Source organism: Chrysochloris asiatica, unplaced genomic scaffold (assembly GCF_000296735.1).
Source record: "Chrysochloris asiatica unplaced genomic scaffold, ChrAsi1.0 scaffold00035, whole genome shotgun sequence".
Taxonomy (NCBI): Eukaryota; Metazoa; Chordata; class Mammalia; order Afrosoricida; family Chrysochloridae; genus Chrysochloris; species Chrysochloris asiatica.
The window spans coordinates 17,913,595-17,929,302 of NW_006408553.1; the positions used below are offsets into that span (position 1 = coordinate 17,913,595).

General features: G+C 39.0%; 1 protein-coding gene across 1 annotated transcript in view; it reads right to left on the bottom strand.

Annotated features, from left to right (window-relative positions):
* The window catches only part of UNC5D (unc-5 homolog D (C. elegans)), an 890,335-nt gene that overhangs the window by 124,894 nt on the left and 749,733 nt on the right, over nt 1-15,708 (bottom strand). The window contains exon 8 of the mRNA XM_006859970.1: nt 5,915-5,947. Within this exon, the coding sequence (XP_006860032.1) occupies nt 5,915-5,947 (33 nt within the window). The remainder of the gene's footprint in view (nt 1-5,914; nt 5,948-15,708) is intronic.

A 15,708-nucleotide genomic window follows, 5' to 3' on the forward strand; every position in this document is an offset into this window, starting at 1 on the left:
AAATTCCATCATGTCCACTGTGGGCAGAGTCAGAGATGCATTGGAAATGGTAATAAGAACAAACATATACTTATGATGAGAAAAAAAATAGGTAATAAAAATATTGAAAATGGTAAGGAAATTACAAATGTTTCCTATATATATGGATTGAATTGATTCACAGTAGGAATGATTTTGAAGGACAAAGCAAATTGTGCAATTTGTGGAAAGTGCTATATTTATGTAATTGAAAATAATCAGCAGGAGATGAGTAAAAATGACTGACAAAATAGAAAAAAAAAAAAAAAAATTAGAGTATGGTTAGACAGTCAGTCACACAGTCCCAGTAGCCTAATATTAACTTAGGAGAGCCTAGAATAGAAGCCTGCTAAGAATTTAAAGGAATTACCCAGTGATGCAGACAATTCTACAGGTTCAAGTCCTATTCAGGTCTATGCAGCCTGAAAGAGAATATTAAGTAATCAGTGCAGATCCCTTATCCATGAAGAGTTCTCTACCCTTGTGAAGATCAGAGCTCTCAGGGATTATCAGGGTTAACATTATTCCACTATGCAAAATATGAAGCCAGGACATTTTGGGGAAAGATGGCAAATGAAATGTGTATTAATGAGAGGAAGACCATATCTAGTTTTAGATTTTAAGGCCATATTAACACCATTCTTTGGTGGAAATGCTTCTGGAAAGTGTATGTTACTGGCTTTAGCCTAGTCTTGGTGCAGAGAGATAATGATAAATGAGTACTCTTTACTGCCCCTTTTCTCAAATCACTTATCTTCCTCTATAGTTATAAAATTTCAAAAAAGAAACATTTCTTACGTAATTTTGGTTTTGTTTTCATATTTCACTAGTCCCCAACTAGGGCTATGTATAGAATTGCTATTGTTAAATGCCACTGAGTCAGTTCTAACACATAGCAACTCTATATAGGGTTTCCTTGGAGCTGTTGGTGGGTTTGAACCACCAACCTTGCAGTTCAAGCTGCCTTTTACGGTCCAGTGCTTTATCCTACAGTGCCATATAGGAAGCCCTGGTTTAGTATAGGGTAGTTGTCCAATAAATATTTACTATGTAAATGAATAAAAGTGAGTACCTAGAAGCAAAATCTATTTAGGAGTTAGTAAGATGTAAGAAAATAATTCAAAATGTACTGAACATATAGTATATACTAAAGGAGTCCTGGTGTGGCACTGCGGGTTAATGTGCTGGACTACAAAGTCATTTGAACCACAAGGTTGGCAGTTCAAGCTCATCATTCACTTCTTGGAAACCCTATACAGGGTCTCTATGGGTCAGAACCAATTCAACGGCACTCAACAACAACAGTATATATTAGGTACAGTGCTAAATGCTACAGGTACGATGATGAATAAGAGACTGCATATGCATACCAGATAGTAGGAACTATTTCTATCAGGTAGGAAATTCAGACTAATATACATTGTTGTTGTTAGGTGCCATCAAGTCGGTACCGACACATAGTGACTTTATGCACAGCAAAACAAAACACTGCCTGATCCTGGGCCAACCTCACTCTTGTTGCCACACTTGAGTCCATCGATGCTGCCACTTGGCCAGTCCATCTTGTTGGGGGTCTTCATCTTTTTCTCTGACCCTCCACCTTACCAAACATGGTATCCTTCTCCAGTGACTGCTCCCTCCTGACAATATGTCCAAGGTATGAGAGACGAAGTTTGGCCATCTTGGCCTCTAAGGAGCACTCTGGCTGCACTTCTTACAAAATGGATCTATTGGTTCTTTTGGCAGCCTATGGCACCTTCAATATTCTCCTCCAACACAATAACTCAAAGGCATCAATTCTTCTACGGTCTTCCTTATTCACTGTCCAGCTTTCACTAATATATAGACAGTGAAAATACAGTACAGAAATAGGGGAATAGTTTGATACGCGGGCAAACTATTGATCATCCTGGGGTGTGGTCAAAACCTTGCAGAAAAAGTGACATTTAAGCTGAAACCTTAAAGAAGAATAAATTAAACAGATTAAGGATGATGTGGAGGGAAAGAATTTTCAAGAAGAAATAACAGACTATTGGGTATTAGTCATGGTGTGGCACTGTAGGATAAGCACTGGACTGCTAACTGCAAGGTTAGTAGTTCAAAACTGCCAGTCGCTCCTCAGAAACCATATACAGGGTTACTATGAGTTAGAATGGACTCAGTGGCACTAACAACAACAAACAACAATGGACAGAAGAAGGAGTCAGGAAGGCTGCCCAGATGTTGACCTACACACCTGAGTTGACAGTACACTATTCACTGAAATAGAGCAGATAGGACAAGGACAGGTATAGGGAGGGAGAAGAGTATGTCAACTTTTATGAAACTGAGATTATTATTACAGACTCAAGATGTCCTCTATGTAGCTGACTATGGAACTGTTTATTGGATTCATGCTTAGCACTCGTTTGTACTAGAAAGAAAAGACAACATGACTACATGGGAAGTAGATGAAGAGAGACTATTTAGTGCTGAGTTGTTTTCTAGGGGGAAGTTAAATCCTTTTCATCCATAAGGTGAATTTGCTGAACTAGCCACTATTCAGGAGCTCACAGCCTTGCAGAAAGCTGCATTCCCCAAGCCTCGAAGGAGTCTCATTGTCTGAACACAACCATTTTTCAGTCTGACTCTGGGGGTGCGTGTTTGCCATTCAGAACCTACTATATTTTACTGCACCTCCTGACATTGTTACACAACATTTATTGAAAGCACATTTGATGGTAATGAAGTTTCTATTAACTATGATTAAATCTCATAAAGCACCTGAAGATAATTTAAGAAGTGCAGAAGCAGAAAATGAAACATTCGGTTTAGTACATTAGGAAACATAATTGATTAAATTATCTCATTTACAATAAGTGCTTTCATGAGCTATGCAGTGCACATATTTCCCCCAGTTTGTCATTATGATTTGCCAACAGATATCTTAAGACCTCACTTTCTTCTTACACCTCCCTGCAACTCAAAGCTTCCTGCTCTGCCCGCCTGCTCACAGAGACCTGCATGCGAGGCTCTGAGTGATGTCTTCTCTCCACCGGGCCTTGCCAAGGATCATGTGTACAGCTATATATAGGAACGGGTTGTTTCTCAATTATCTTCATAATTGACTTTGATTTTGCATCAGTAATGATTCATGTAGTTTTAAACTAAACCCTTCTTTCACTGAACAGCCGCAGTCTGAATCTGTATAATGCACTCCTAACCATGCAGCTTATAGAACCCAGTATGGATTCCTCTGGGAGCTTTTTGCAATCACATTGATTCTGCTAAGGTTTTATTTTTAGGAAATCACAAATTAAAACAGTTTAAGCGATTCTGTTGCAGTATCCAGCAATTAAGCATGGTGCTCAGGAGCAAGAACCCCAAGCAAAAACTAATTCCGTGGTCCCCAAGGACTAGAAATAGCTACTGTGGGGTTTATGGCTGGGAGTACAGATGTAACCAAATTAGAATGGCACAGGACTCACAAACTAAGCGTGAAATTAATTTTAAAAACACACACATATCTATTTCTAAGTAACTCTCATATTGGCCACTATACCAATACCTACGGTCTTGCTTGTGCTTCCCACCAGAACCAGCAAATGTCATATGCTCCTTTACTGGTGGTGATGGTGGTGGTGTGCCACCGAGTCAGTTCTGACTCATTGCATTTCTGAGGCTGTAAATCTTTATGGGAGCAGAAAGCCTTATCTTTCTCCTGTGGAGTAACTGGTAGATTTGAACTACTGACTTTGTAGTAAGGTTAGCAGCCCAGCTAATAATCCATTACTCTACCAGGTGTCCTTACTCCATGACTAGGAGGACGTTAAGAGTCCACCCACTCCAGTTTACAAATTACCCTGGAGGGGCTTCACTCAGGCACAGACCTTACCTTTAGTGAGGGATTGCTTCCTCTCACTCTCAGTATGTGCATGCATGTGCATGTATGTGCATGTATACACACACACACACACACACACACACACAGAGTTTCCTCATCCTTAATCTTCCTAGAAATTCAAATCAAACATGCATGATGTCAAAGGACTATAACCAATATACTAATGATCCCTCTAGGGGCAGCAGGCAGCACGGAAAAGGAGATAAAGATTGTTTTATCAAGCCAATAAGGGCAGAGACAACCTACCTGAAGCAGCAGCTAATGAAGTATGGACAGTGTGGCTTAAAAAGGACCTCTCATTATCTCCTGACCCCTTTCAGAGGTGTCTGTTTGCTTTTTATACTTCTTGTTGTTGTTAAGTGCTGTCGAGTTGGTTCTGACTCATAGCGACCCTGCATAGGGTTTCTGAGGAGTGGCTGATGAGTTTGAACTGCTGACCTTGCAGTTCAAACTGACCTTGTGGTCGAGTGCTTAATCCTACAGCTCTGCTGTTGTTGTTGCTGTTAGGTGCCATCGAGTCAGTACCAACTCATAGCGACCCTATGTCCAGCAGAACAAAGTACTGCCTGATCCTGGGTCAAACTCACTATTGTTGCTCAATTCATGCAACGGAGTTAGCTAAGAAACGCTGCCCCTTTTATACTAGGACCAGGAAATACTGGGCATGGACAGCTTTTACATTTTTTATAAACCAAACCAACCAGGCAGTTGTCTTACATTCTTACTGCTATAAGCTATATTGCTAATGCTCTTAGGCTTGTGTTTCTCTAGTTTGTTTTACTTATCAGAGGGCTTCCAAAAGTTCTTGGGAAAATTTCATTATCTTTTATTTCCATTTTTACATGCACATTTTGAAGCTCCCTCGTATTTCTGAGTGTATGAAAATATCCTGGAAATGTATTGAACTGAAATGCTCAGAAGCTACACCTTTCCCAGAGACTCAAATTCATTTGGTCTGAGGTGTGGGCATCTTTAATCATATGCCCTTACCACAAGATTCTGAAATAATTCTCCCAGTCATGATTCTAAATCTGGGCTGTACATTGGAATCACATGATGAATGTTAAAAAATAGAGATTTCTGTGTTGTACACCAGCAACCACTTGCTGTTCAGTCCATTTGAATTTCTGGCAACCCTTTGTCTGTCAAAGTAGAATTTTGCCCCAAAAGGTTTCCAATGGCTGGTTTTTCAGAAATACATTTTCAGACCTTTCTTCTGAGATACCTCTGTGTGGATTTGAACCTCCAACATTTCAGTTAGCAACTGAGTGTGCTTACAGTTTGACCTACCCATGGATCCGCTTCTGTTCTAATCTTCCTTCCCACTCTAAATTCTGATGTAGATGGTCTGAGGTATAGCCGATTCTAACATGCAGTCAAGGTTGAGAACCACAGAATTACATGCCAAACTGCCAAGCTCTCCAGCAGTGCTCTGTTCCCCAACACTACTAGGTGCATAAAGTTGAGATAATGCAAAACTTCCCCAGGAAACGGGTCTGTGTATAGGGAGATCAAGCCACAACTTAAACCAAAGCCTCAGTTTACAATTGTCACTGGTTCCTCATCTACCTATTTCCAGGGGCTCAATGGGAGGTAAAAGTCACAGTACATTCTTAGCCCACCCTCTCCTCTCCTCCTAGACACAGAGGCTGTAGTCAGAGTTTTGCCAAAGGCTGTTCTCATGAAAGTGTGTACTGACAAATATTTATTAATTTTAGCACTACAAATCTCAGAAATAAGAATCCAAGATGACATTTGCAGAGACATGGACTTACAGGCAGAAAGAATCAAGAGGAGAGATTTACTTTTGCTCTGAGGGAGGGGAGGGATGTACATATCTCTTTTCGATTTAAACCCTCTCATATGCGGCTTCAAATTCACTGAGGAGAAGACCTGAAAGCCCTGGATCTATCTTTCATACGAACTTCAATGTTGTTTGGCTCCTAAACAAACACAACAATAAGGCAGCAATTATGAGAATAAATGATAACCACAAGAGCAAAAACAACTTACTTTGGGGTTTTATTTCATGAAGAGGTTTTTTATCTAAAAGAAAGAAAGAGAAAGAAAGTTGCATTTAATAAATTTACAAGGAGAAGACAAATTTCTATATCACTCTATGTCTAGTTCTATAAAGGAAACGGTTCCTCATTTTACAGATGATATGACTTATGGTATCTATATTTTCCTTTTTACTCTATTTTTTATTCTTCGCTTTCCAAATATTTTTCTATAATGATTCTTCATTACGTAAAAAAAAAAAAAAAAACCTCCCCTCAGATTTGCTCGAGTTTCTCTCAGTTGCATTTACTAGTTTCTTTATCAGCATGATGAAGGCAGTGAGCTTGCAGCCTGTCCCTCTTTTATAGACAGCCAGAAGACTGCTCAGTTGAGGGATGCCATTTCACTATATATGATGATAGAAAAATGAACCTGTGAATAAATATTTAAAGGGATACTGCAGTGGTCTGCAGTAACCACCTGCTTGGATGAAAAAATCACAGATTCTAACTGCTTAGCCATTATTGGTGGGCTTTGGGGGCATTGTTATGAGCACACTACAGTTGTATTTTAGAAATCACTCTATTTTTTTTTATTTCACATCTTCATTACCTGTTAAAATCTGAATCCTCTCTCAATGGAGAAAGTGTCATTTTATAATTATTCTGTTTTTTTGTTTTTTGTTTTTTGTTTTTAACAGAGCACAGGTCAGAGGAGGTGCAGAAACAGAAAAGCCATATGCTTAAGTGGGGCCACAGGAGCCAGAGTTCAGGAGAGATTCTTATCAATTCTCCTACCCCTCTCTATCCACTCTGTCTCCTCATCTCCCAGCACAAAACCACTCAGTCTGCAAGTCATGTTGAGACTAGGTGTCTATTCTTTACTTTGGCTTTTATACCATAGACTCTCCAATACCCATCTCGCTGGCCCTGGCCCAATCCCAGATCAACACAACTCTACCACAAGGCAGAAGGCTTGGAAAATCACACTTCTGACTCCCTGTCAAGATTTCAGAGACTTTGTGTGATGTTTTATCCATCTTATTAGAACCTTCTTAGAAAACCCTATATATCGTGGCTATGGGTCAGAACCAACTCAAGAACAACAACAATTATTACCTTCTGAAGAGACTGATCGAATACCATCAGAATAAAAGTACTGAGGTGGTACAAATAATTAATGCAGGTTGGAGGTTGAAGTTCACCCAGAGGCACTGCAGAAGAAAAGCCTGGTGATCTAAAATGCTGAGTCAAAAATTATCCACACTTTCGTTACTTTAAAATTTCCATCCATGTCCATGGCTGATGACAACATTGAGTATGCACGAGAAATGATTCTATAGGATAGATGAGTGCCAGTGGATTATGTGACAAATCATTTTCAAATCAGCCATGGCTCTGCTTATGAAATAATCCATGACAGACTTAGGTTTTAAAAAGTTTGTGCAAGATGGACACCAAAACAACTCAAGGAAGATTATAAGCAGAAGTGTTTGGACACCTGCAAACAAAATTTGGACCAGTACTTGAAGGAAGATTAAAATGTCTTTAAAAACAGTTTTACTGTTGATGTGACATGGAGTCATCGCTATAAGTCTTAACTAAATGGCAGAGTATGGAATGGAAAGATCCTCAATCGACAAACAAAATAAAGTTCAGAAGTCAACCGTCAGCTGGATAATTGATGCTTACAGTTTTCTGGGATTCTCAAGGAACACTATCAGAAAAAAGGTTCAACAATCAGCAGTGAGAACCTCAGTGACAAGCTGAAGCCTAAACTTTGGATTAAATGCAGAGAACTACTATCTATCGGTATTGTGATCTTGCATGACAATTCACATCCATATACTTCTGCCTACACTGTTGACACTTTGCAAAAACTTCATTTTTAAGTGTTAAAGCAACCTCCCTACAGTCCTAATCTTGATCTATGGGACTTTCACCTGTTTGATCCCTCAAAAGCAGTTCTTTGAGGCTAAAGATTCACCTCTGATGAAGAAGTGAAGAGAGTGGTACATTTGTGGCTCACAGCTCAGCCTAAAACATTTTCTAATAAGGGAATACGAAAGTTTGCTGACAGATGGACAGTGTATTGAAAAGCAAGGAGATTATGTTGAAAAACGATGTACATTCTATAGCCAGAGTGCTGATAATTTTTGACTGACCCTTGTACTTCTGAAAAATCTGCCATTCAAAACCTTATGGGTCACAGTTCTATTGGGATACACATGAAGTCACTATGAGTCACAATCAACTCAGTGGCAACAGGTTTACAAGGACTGAGCTGTTGTTAATCATTCACAAAATCACACAATGGTAGGGGGACCTTGAAAGGTCACCTAATGTTGTCCCTTCCTCCGTTTGTCTGAAGGCAAGCCAAGTGGGGCAAGAAACTGTCATGCTGGATTATGTTTTGAACTGAATCAAATCTGACACAGTACACATTTGAGAACTTCATAAATATTATCTGACTGATTGCATCGGAACTCCTTGCAGGCAAGCAGGCAAAACTATATTGAGAGTCCTCCATGGAATATTTCCCTAACCCACTCCTGCATATACTACTGATTTTACCAGAAACTCCTTGCAATATACAAATGCACAGAGCAGTAAATAGAGGTCTTGAGTATTTTGTAACTTGATTTATTGTGGAAGTAGCTTCAAAATTATACTCTTTCAATTGTTCCACCACTTATTTTTTGAATGCCAAGAGGAAGTTAGCTGGAAAAAGGTGATTTTAGGTAAACCTGTCTTTAAAATCAAGAGTCTTCACATAATGTAATAACTTATTCAAGTTGATATAATAATATTCAAACTTTTACAACATCAGGTTTCTGGAATGAGAGAAGTCTTCATTCTCCTTACTGCAGAGATTCAACATCAGTAGTTTACCCGAGAACAGGTGGTACCTCCTGATGTCCAGATGTTAATGCACTCAAGACTTAGAATAAAATGACTTTGGTGGTTTTAACCTAACTTCAGATTTTGCTTATTTCATGATATCTGAAAGCATTTGGCAGGCCAGGGCTAAGACATCTGAAAGAGATGCATTGCCAGAACTACACAAGGAGACATGCAGAACATCTGTTTAGGACTCTGGCTGAGCTTAACAGTATTTTCTTATTTCTAAACCACAGGAATGAACATGATGCCGGGAAGCTAAATGAAACTCCATTAAAAAACAGGTGAGATGTACAACTCCTCCCCTGAAAAATAAATCTAATATAGCTAAGCTATAATAAATAAAACGGGGCAGTGGAGTTCTACTGGATATAACTCTGAATGGAGAAACAGTGAATGGGGCTGAGAAGGCCAGGTCTCAGGTCCCAAGGCAAAAAACTCCGTCCATGAAGACAATAGGGCCAGAAAGTGGGATCCTTTCTTTTCTCATCTAGCTATAGTGTCACTGTTATTGGCTGGATGGCACTGTGGAATTAGTGAAGCCTCTGAGGATTAGAACTTGATTTAAATTTGGATTTGTCCACATACAATTCGTGTGCCCTCAGTGTTCTGCAGAGTAACATCAGAGTAATAATGACCTTGCAATCAGAAAAAGTGGGTTAAACACTGAATTGTTAACTGAAAGGTCAGTAGTTTGAACTCAGCGTCCATACCATGGGAGAAAAATGAGGCTGTCTACATCTATAAAAAGGAGCTCTGCTAGTGTAGTGGTTATGAGTCTGGCTGCTAACCTCAAGGTCAGCGGTTTAAAACTACTAGCGTTCTATGGGAGAAAGACGATTACAGCCCTGTAAACCCCTATTTAGGGTTGGTATGAGCCAGAACTGACTTGACGGCACTCCAACACTTCTATAAAGATTTACAGTCTTGGAAACCCTATGGAACAGTCCTATCCTGTCTTATAGGGTCTCTATGGGTCAGGACCGACTTCAAGGCAGTAGGTTTTGGTGTTTCAGGTGGGTACAAAGGATTAAGCAGGATAGATGTAATGATGCCAGTACAGGGGTAGCAAATGCCTGGCATCATTAAATGGTGTGGCGCTGTGGGTTAATGCGCTGGATTACAAAGTCATTTGAATCACAAGATCTGTGGTTCAAGCTCACCAACCCCTGCTAGGAAACCCTATACAGAGTTGCTGCAGGTCGGAACCGACTCGACGGCACTAAACCACAACAACAATAAAACAATAATTTCAACATGTTATAATCATGATTGTCATCATCCTTCTTTCCAAGAAAATAAAAAATAAATTACTAGTTTTGCTACTTGGAGACAAGTCACACCTCTAAATTAGAAATTCTAGTGATTTTTCAGGGATATCTGAAGCTTAAGAAATTTATGTTTAGTCCTGGTTCCCCCATTATGTGACTAAGAGCAACTCATGATGTGTTTTCTAATATGAAAAAGAAATTCAGGGGCCAGAATATCCCTATAAGCCCTTCAGCTTAAACCCTCTGTAAATCTGAGGTAACTGCAAAAAACATTTCCTAGAGATCTATTTAAAATCATTTCCAAGATTATAACAAATGATGCTACCCTGCCATGGAATCTGTTAGATTTTTGTTGTTGCTATGTAGATGAACTGAGTCAGTTCTGACTCATAGTGACCCTATGCACAACAGAATGCATCACTGCCAAGTCCTCATAATAGCTGTTATTTTTTAGCCCATTTTGCAGCTGCTGTACCAATCCATTTCACTTAGGGTCTTCCTCTGTTCATTAACTTCACCAAGCATGATGTCCTTTTCCAGGGACTGGTCCCTTCTGACAACATGTATATGAGTCTTTCCAGCCTCACTTTTAAGGAGCATTCTGGTTTTATGTCTTACAACACAGATTTGTCTACTATTCTTGCTGTCCATGTTGTTGTTGTTAAGTGCAGTTGAGTCAAGTTGGACTCATAGCGATCCTATATAGGGTTTCTAAGGAGCAGATAGTAGGTTTGAACTGCCAACCTGTAGTTAGAAGTTCATTGCTAATTCTACAGTGGTGCATCAGAATGCCATAGTATACTTAAGTTTCTTCACCAATAACATAGCTCATGATCTGTGTGTTCAAGTTCATCATATCTTGTGAATCAGTGTGTATCACCATATCGGAAAGGTAGTGGGTGTCTCTGGTCCCCTGATATCAACATTAAAATTGGGTTTTGTTGAAATTTGTGAAATACTAGTGTCTTTATAGTATGCAGCTACCATTGACATTTCCCAGCTCAGATTGTCTGCTTTAAGGTAGTTCCATCATGAGTAGGAGTGAGGGTTACCCACTGGCCTCATTATCTTTTGCATGAACCTCCCACCCCTTTTCATGTTCTTTGAATAATTATTTTCTCACAAGGGTTGGGGGCATGCATCCACTTGGCCTTGATCAACCAAATCCTCTCCACTTCAATTTTACCTCTTTTCAAAGGCCATATTCAAATGACCCTTTAGTAAATTAATCCATTAGGGTTGTAATTCTCAATGTTGGTTGTATATTAGAATCTGCAGGGGAGCCTTAAACAAAAAATGCCAGTGCCTGAGCTCTTTGCTAGGAGTCCTGGTGTGGCCCCACAGGATAATGCACTGGACAACAAGGTCAGTTTGAATTTCAAGGTTAGAAGTTCAAACTCACCAGAGGCTCCTCAGAAATCCTATACAAGGTTGTTATGGAAACCAACTCAACAGCACTTAACAACAATAACAGCAACAACAACATGTGATCAACTGTAGTCCCTGCTTTGCTGAGAGGTCTTGGGGTAAGCAGATAGGTCCAGAGGGTACCTCTTATACCTAGCAGACAGAAAAATACTGCCAGTTTTGACCGATTGTCAACTGAGCTGCAGTTTAGGGAAATCACAACACTTCCCATAGTTCAATTTGTAAATGAAGAGGTACCTTCTGGGTAAATGGATATTGAAAGTAATTATAACACATAATCATTTTGGGTTACTTACAAGTTAAGTATGCAAACGTATTTTTATGTGAGTCTACTTTCTGAACTGTTATAAATTGTCATGTTTTCTTTGAAAATCATTTTTATTTATTTATACAGCTACTACACAAGTATTTATATAAAATTTAAAAAATACATACACAAAAAAGATAATTCAAGCATTAAGAGATAATTAGTTGTAATGTGAAGTTATATGCCGTGGAGTTAGTTCCGACTCATAGCGACCCTGTACAGAGTTTCCGAGACTATAAATCTTTAAGGGAGCAGAAAGCCTCATCTTTCTCCCACAGAACAGCTGATAGTTTCAAACTTCATAACCACTATGCTACCAGAGCTCCATGTCAGGAGGGGTCAGCCGCTGGAGAAGGACATCATGTTTCATAAGGTGGAGGGTCAGAGAAAAAGAGGAAGACCCCCAGTGAGATGGATTGGCAAAGTGGCAACATCAATGGGCTCAAGTGTGGCAACAATTGTGAGATTGGCGCAAGATCGGGCAGTGTTTCATTCTGTTGTGCATAGGGTTGCTATGAGTCAGTACAGACTCGATGGCACCTAAAAAAACGAAACAATGTAAAGTTATATATGCAAGTCCACATATTCACCAGCCACTCCTTGGAACCTCTTACAGGGTCACACAATATATGATTATATATACATGCATATGCTTATAAGGAGTCCTGCTGGTACAGAGGACAAGCACTTAGCTGCTCTTTAACAGAAAGATGTGGCAGTTTGATTCCATAAATATTACAGCTTTAGAAACCCTTTGGGATAGTTTTACTTTGTCATATGGAATCCTAATATGGTATTGTAGGATAATGCACTAGACCACAAGGTCGATTTGAACTTCAGGGTAGGTGGTCCAAACTCACCAGCTGCTCCTTGGAAACCCCATACAGGGTTACTATGAATCAGAATTGACTTGATGTCACTTAACAAAAGCATAGGACTGTTAGGACTTCTGATGTGGTGCTGTAGGATCAGCATTGGATTGCAACCCACAAGGTTGGTAGTTCAAACCCATCAGCTGCTCCTAGGAAACCCTACACAGGATTGTTATGAGTTGGAACCAACTCGATGGCACTTAACAACAAAATTGAATTCATATGAGCCAGAACCAATTTAATGCCAATTTGATGTCAGAACATATATGTTAGCATGAAACCACATGAAATTGCTAATTAATAATCATTTTTTAACTACAAAGCATTGAATTGTCTTTTATGTATTGTTCTGTAATCTGCTTTTATCACTAAGAACAGTAATGTGAATAGCACTTCATGTTTGTTTCTCTAAGCATGTGTGGGTACATACCAGAGGGCTTCAAAAGCTTCCTGGAAAAATTCCACTATATTGCAATTCTTCTTTTGCATGAATGTTTTCAAGTCACTTTGTATATATGGATACAAGGTAACAAAATGGGTATAGATATGTCAACACAGAAAAATATATCTTTTGACTTTTAGGTGATGCATTTCTTTTTAACCTTTAATTTCTAGATTTCTTTATTATATGCAACACTCACAAATCATTTCCATGGTATCTACTGTTCAAAACAGCTGTTTATAGCTGCACCCATATCCTCCTATTCACTCATCCACCCACACCCAGCCTTATCCTTCTCTCCAAGGGAACAAATGTGGCCAGCTGCATGCAGCCAGCATCCTGAGGATTTAGAAGAGCAGGTCTGAAGAGAGACATTACATTTGGACAAATGGGCTCAATCTTCATACCATAAAGTGGAACCAGGGGTCTGCCTCAAATCAGTTTTGATCATCTGAAATCAGCCCATCAGCTCTGAATACTACACAAGTTATACATGGTAGCAGAGCCTATACTATTTTTGAGACTTAGGATGAAATGTATACTAAATAACCACCAAACAATACCATTAATATCATATGCAAGTAAAATTTTGCTGAAGATAATTCCAAGATGGCTGCAGTAGTATTTTGACAGGGAACTGCCAGAGGTGCAAACCATATTTAGAAGAGGACGTTGAATGAGGGATATCATTACTGACATTAGACAGACCTTAGCTGAAAGCAGAAAATACCAGAAAGATATTTTCCTGTGTTTTATTAACTATACAAAGGTTTTTGACTGTGAGGATCATGACAAACTATGGACAACACTGTGGAGAATGAGTAATCTGGGAAACTTAATAGTGCTCATGAGGAACCTTTACATAGATGAAGAGGCAGTCATTCAAACAGAACAAGGGAATGCTGAATGGTTCAAAATCAGGAAAGGTATGTGCCAGGATTGTATTTATTTCGCCATTACTTACTCAATTTGTATGCTGAAAAAAGAATCCAATAAACTGCATTATATGAAGAAGAATAAATTATTAGGATTGAAAGAAGACTCACTAACAACCTGCAATATGCTGATGATACAACCTTAGTTGCTGGAAGTGACGAGGATTTAAAATATTGATGAAGGTCAAAGGCCATACCCTTCAGTGTGGATTGCACTTCAACATAAGGAAAACAAAATCCTCACAACTACATCAATAAATAACACCATCATAAATGGAGAAAAGTCTGACATTGGCAAAGACTTCATTTTGCTTGGATCCACAATCAACACTCATGGAAGCAGCAGTTAAGAAATTAAACAACACATTGCATTATGCAATACTGCTGCAAAAGACTTCTTTACTTGAAGTGTTCAAGAGTAAAGATATCAGTTTGATGACTAAGGTTTCACTGATCCAAGCCATGGTCAATGCATATGCATGTAAAAGTTGGACAGTGAACATGAAAGACCATAGAATTGATTCATTGAATTATGGTGTTGGAAAAGAATCGTAAAGGTACCATGGACTGCCAGAAGAATAAACAATCTGTGTTGAAAGAAGTACATCCCTAATGCTCCTTAGAAGCCAGGATGGCAAGACTTCCTTTCTCATACTTTGAACATGCTATTTGGAGGGACCAATCCTTGGAGAAGGACATCATATTTGGTAAGGTAGAGGGTCAGCACAAAACAAGAAGACCCCCAATGATACGGATTGCAACTGTGGAAGCGGCAATGGGCTCCAGGGTAACAACAATTAATTGCGAGAATAACACAGAACTGAGCAGTATTTCCTTCTGCTGTGCATAGAGTCACTATGAGTTGGCATCAACTGGACAGTATCTAACAACAACAACAAATACCCAAAGAAGAGTAAACCTAGACATCAACTGTCTCATTAGATAGCAATTCAAAAGTGTCCTCATAGATAATGTTTACCATTCTTTTATTTCATTAAAACAGTTATTTCTCACATTTTCATATCCAGAGACTCTTTTATTATTTCCTCCTTCAAGACTGAATGCTTTGAAAGCTTTTCCCACTTGAAATGAAAAGTAGTTAATAGATTTTGTTTTTATTTGCCCTTCACGTCCTTTACAATCTTAAATAACTTAAGAGCTGTTTGTGTTGTCTGTGGAATAGTCTATCTTCTTTCTGTCCACTCTCGTATCTCTTCATGTGCCAGAATAATTCTCTAGCATCAACATGAAAGAATCTACTGTGATTCCACATAGCTTCTGAGTCATGTCTAACTTCACTGTCCATGTTTATGATCTTCTATTAACTGGTTCCACCACATCAAATCTGCCTTAGTCCTTACTACACTCCAGTACAAACCCAGTGCTCTGGTGATATAAATCGTCAGCTTCATCTCAGATTTTTTGTCTATGTTGCTGCTTTTCCCTGAGATGTCCCTTTTCCTCTAGCCAACTGTATAACAACTATCTGCCTGTAAGCCACAAATTATTTTCTGATTCCTTAATGAAATCTTTGGTGATTAGTGCGTTTACAGAGGTATCTTCCTCCTCTGAACAACTTAGCTTACCTACAGTCACTAGCAAACAAAGTGGAATTTTCTTGTTCAAAAATTAATTAAGAGGGTTAATTTGA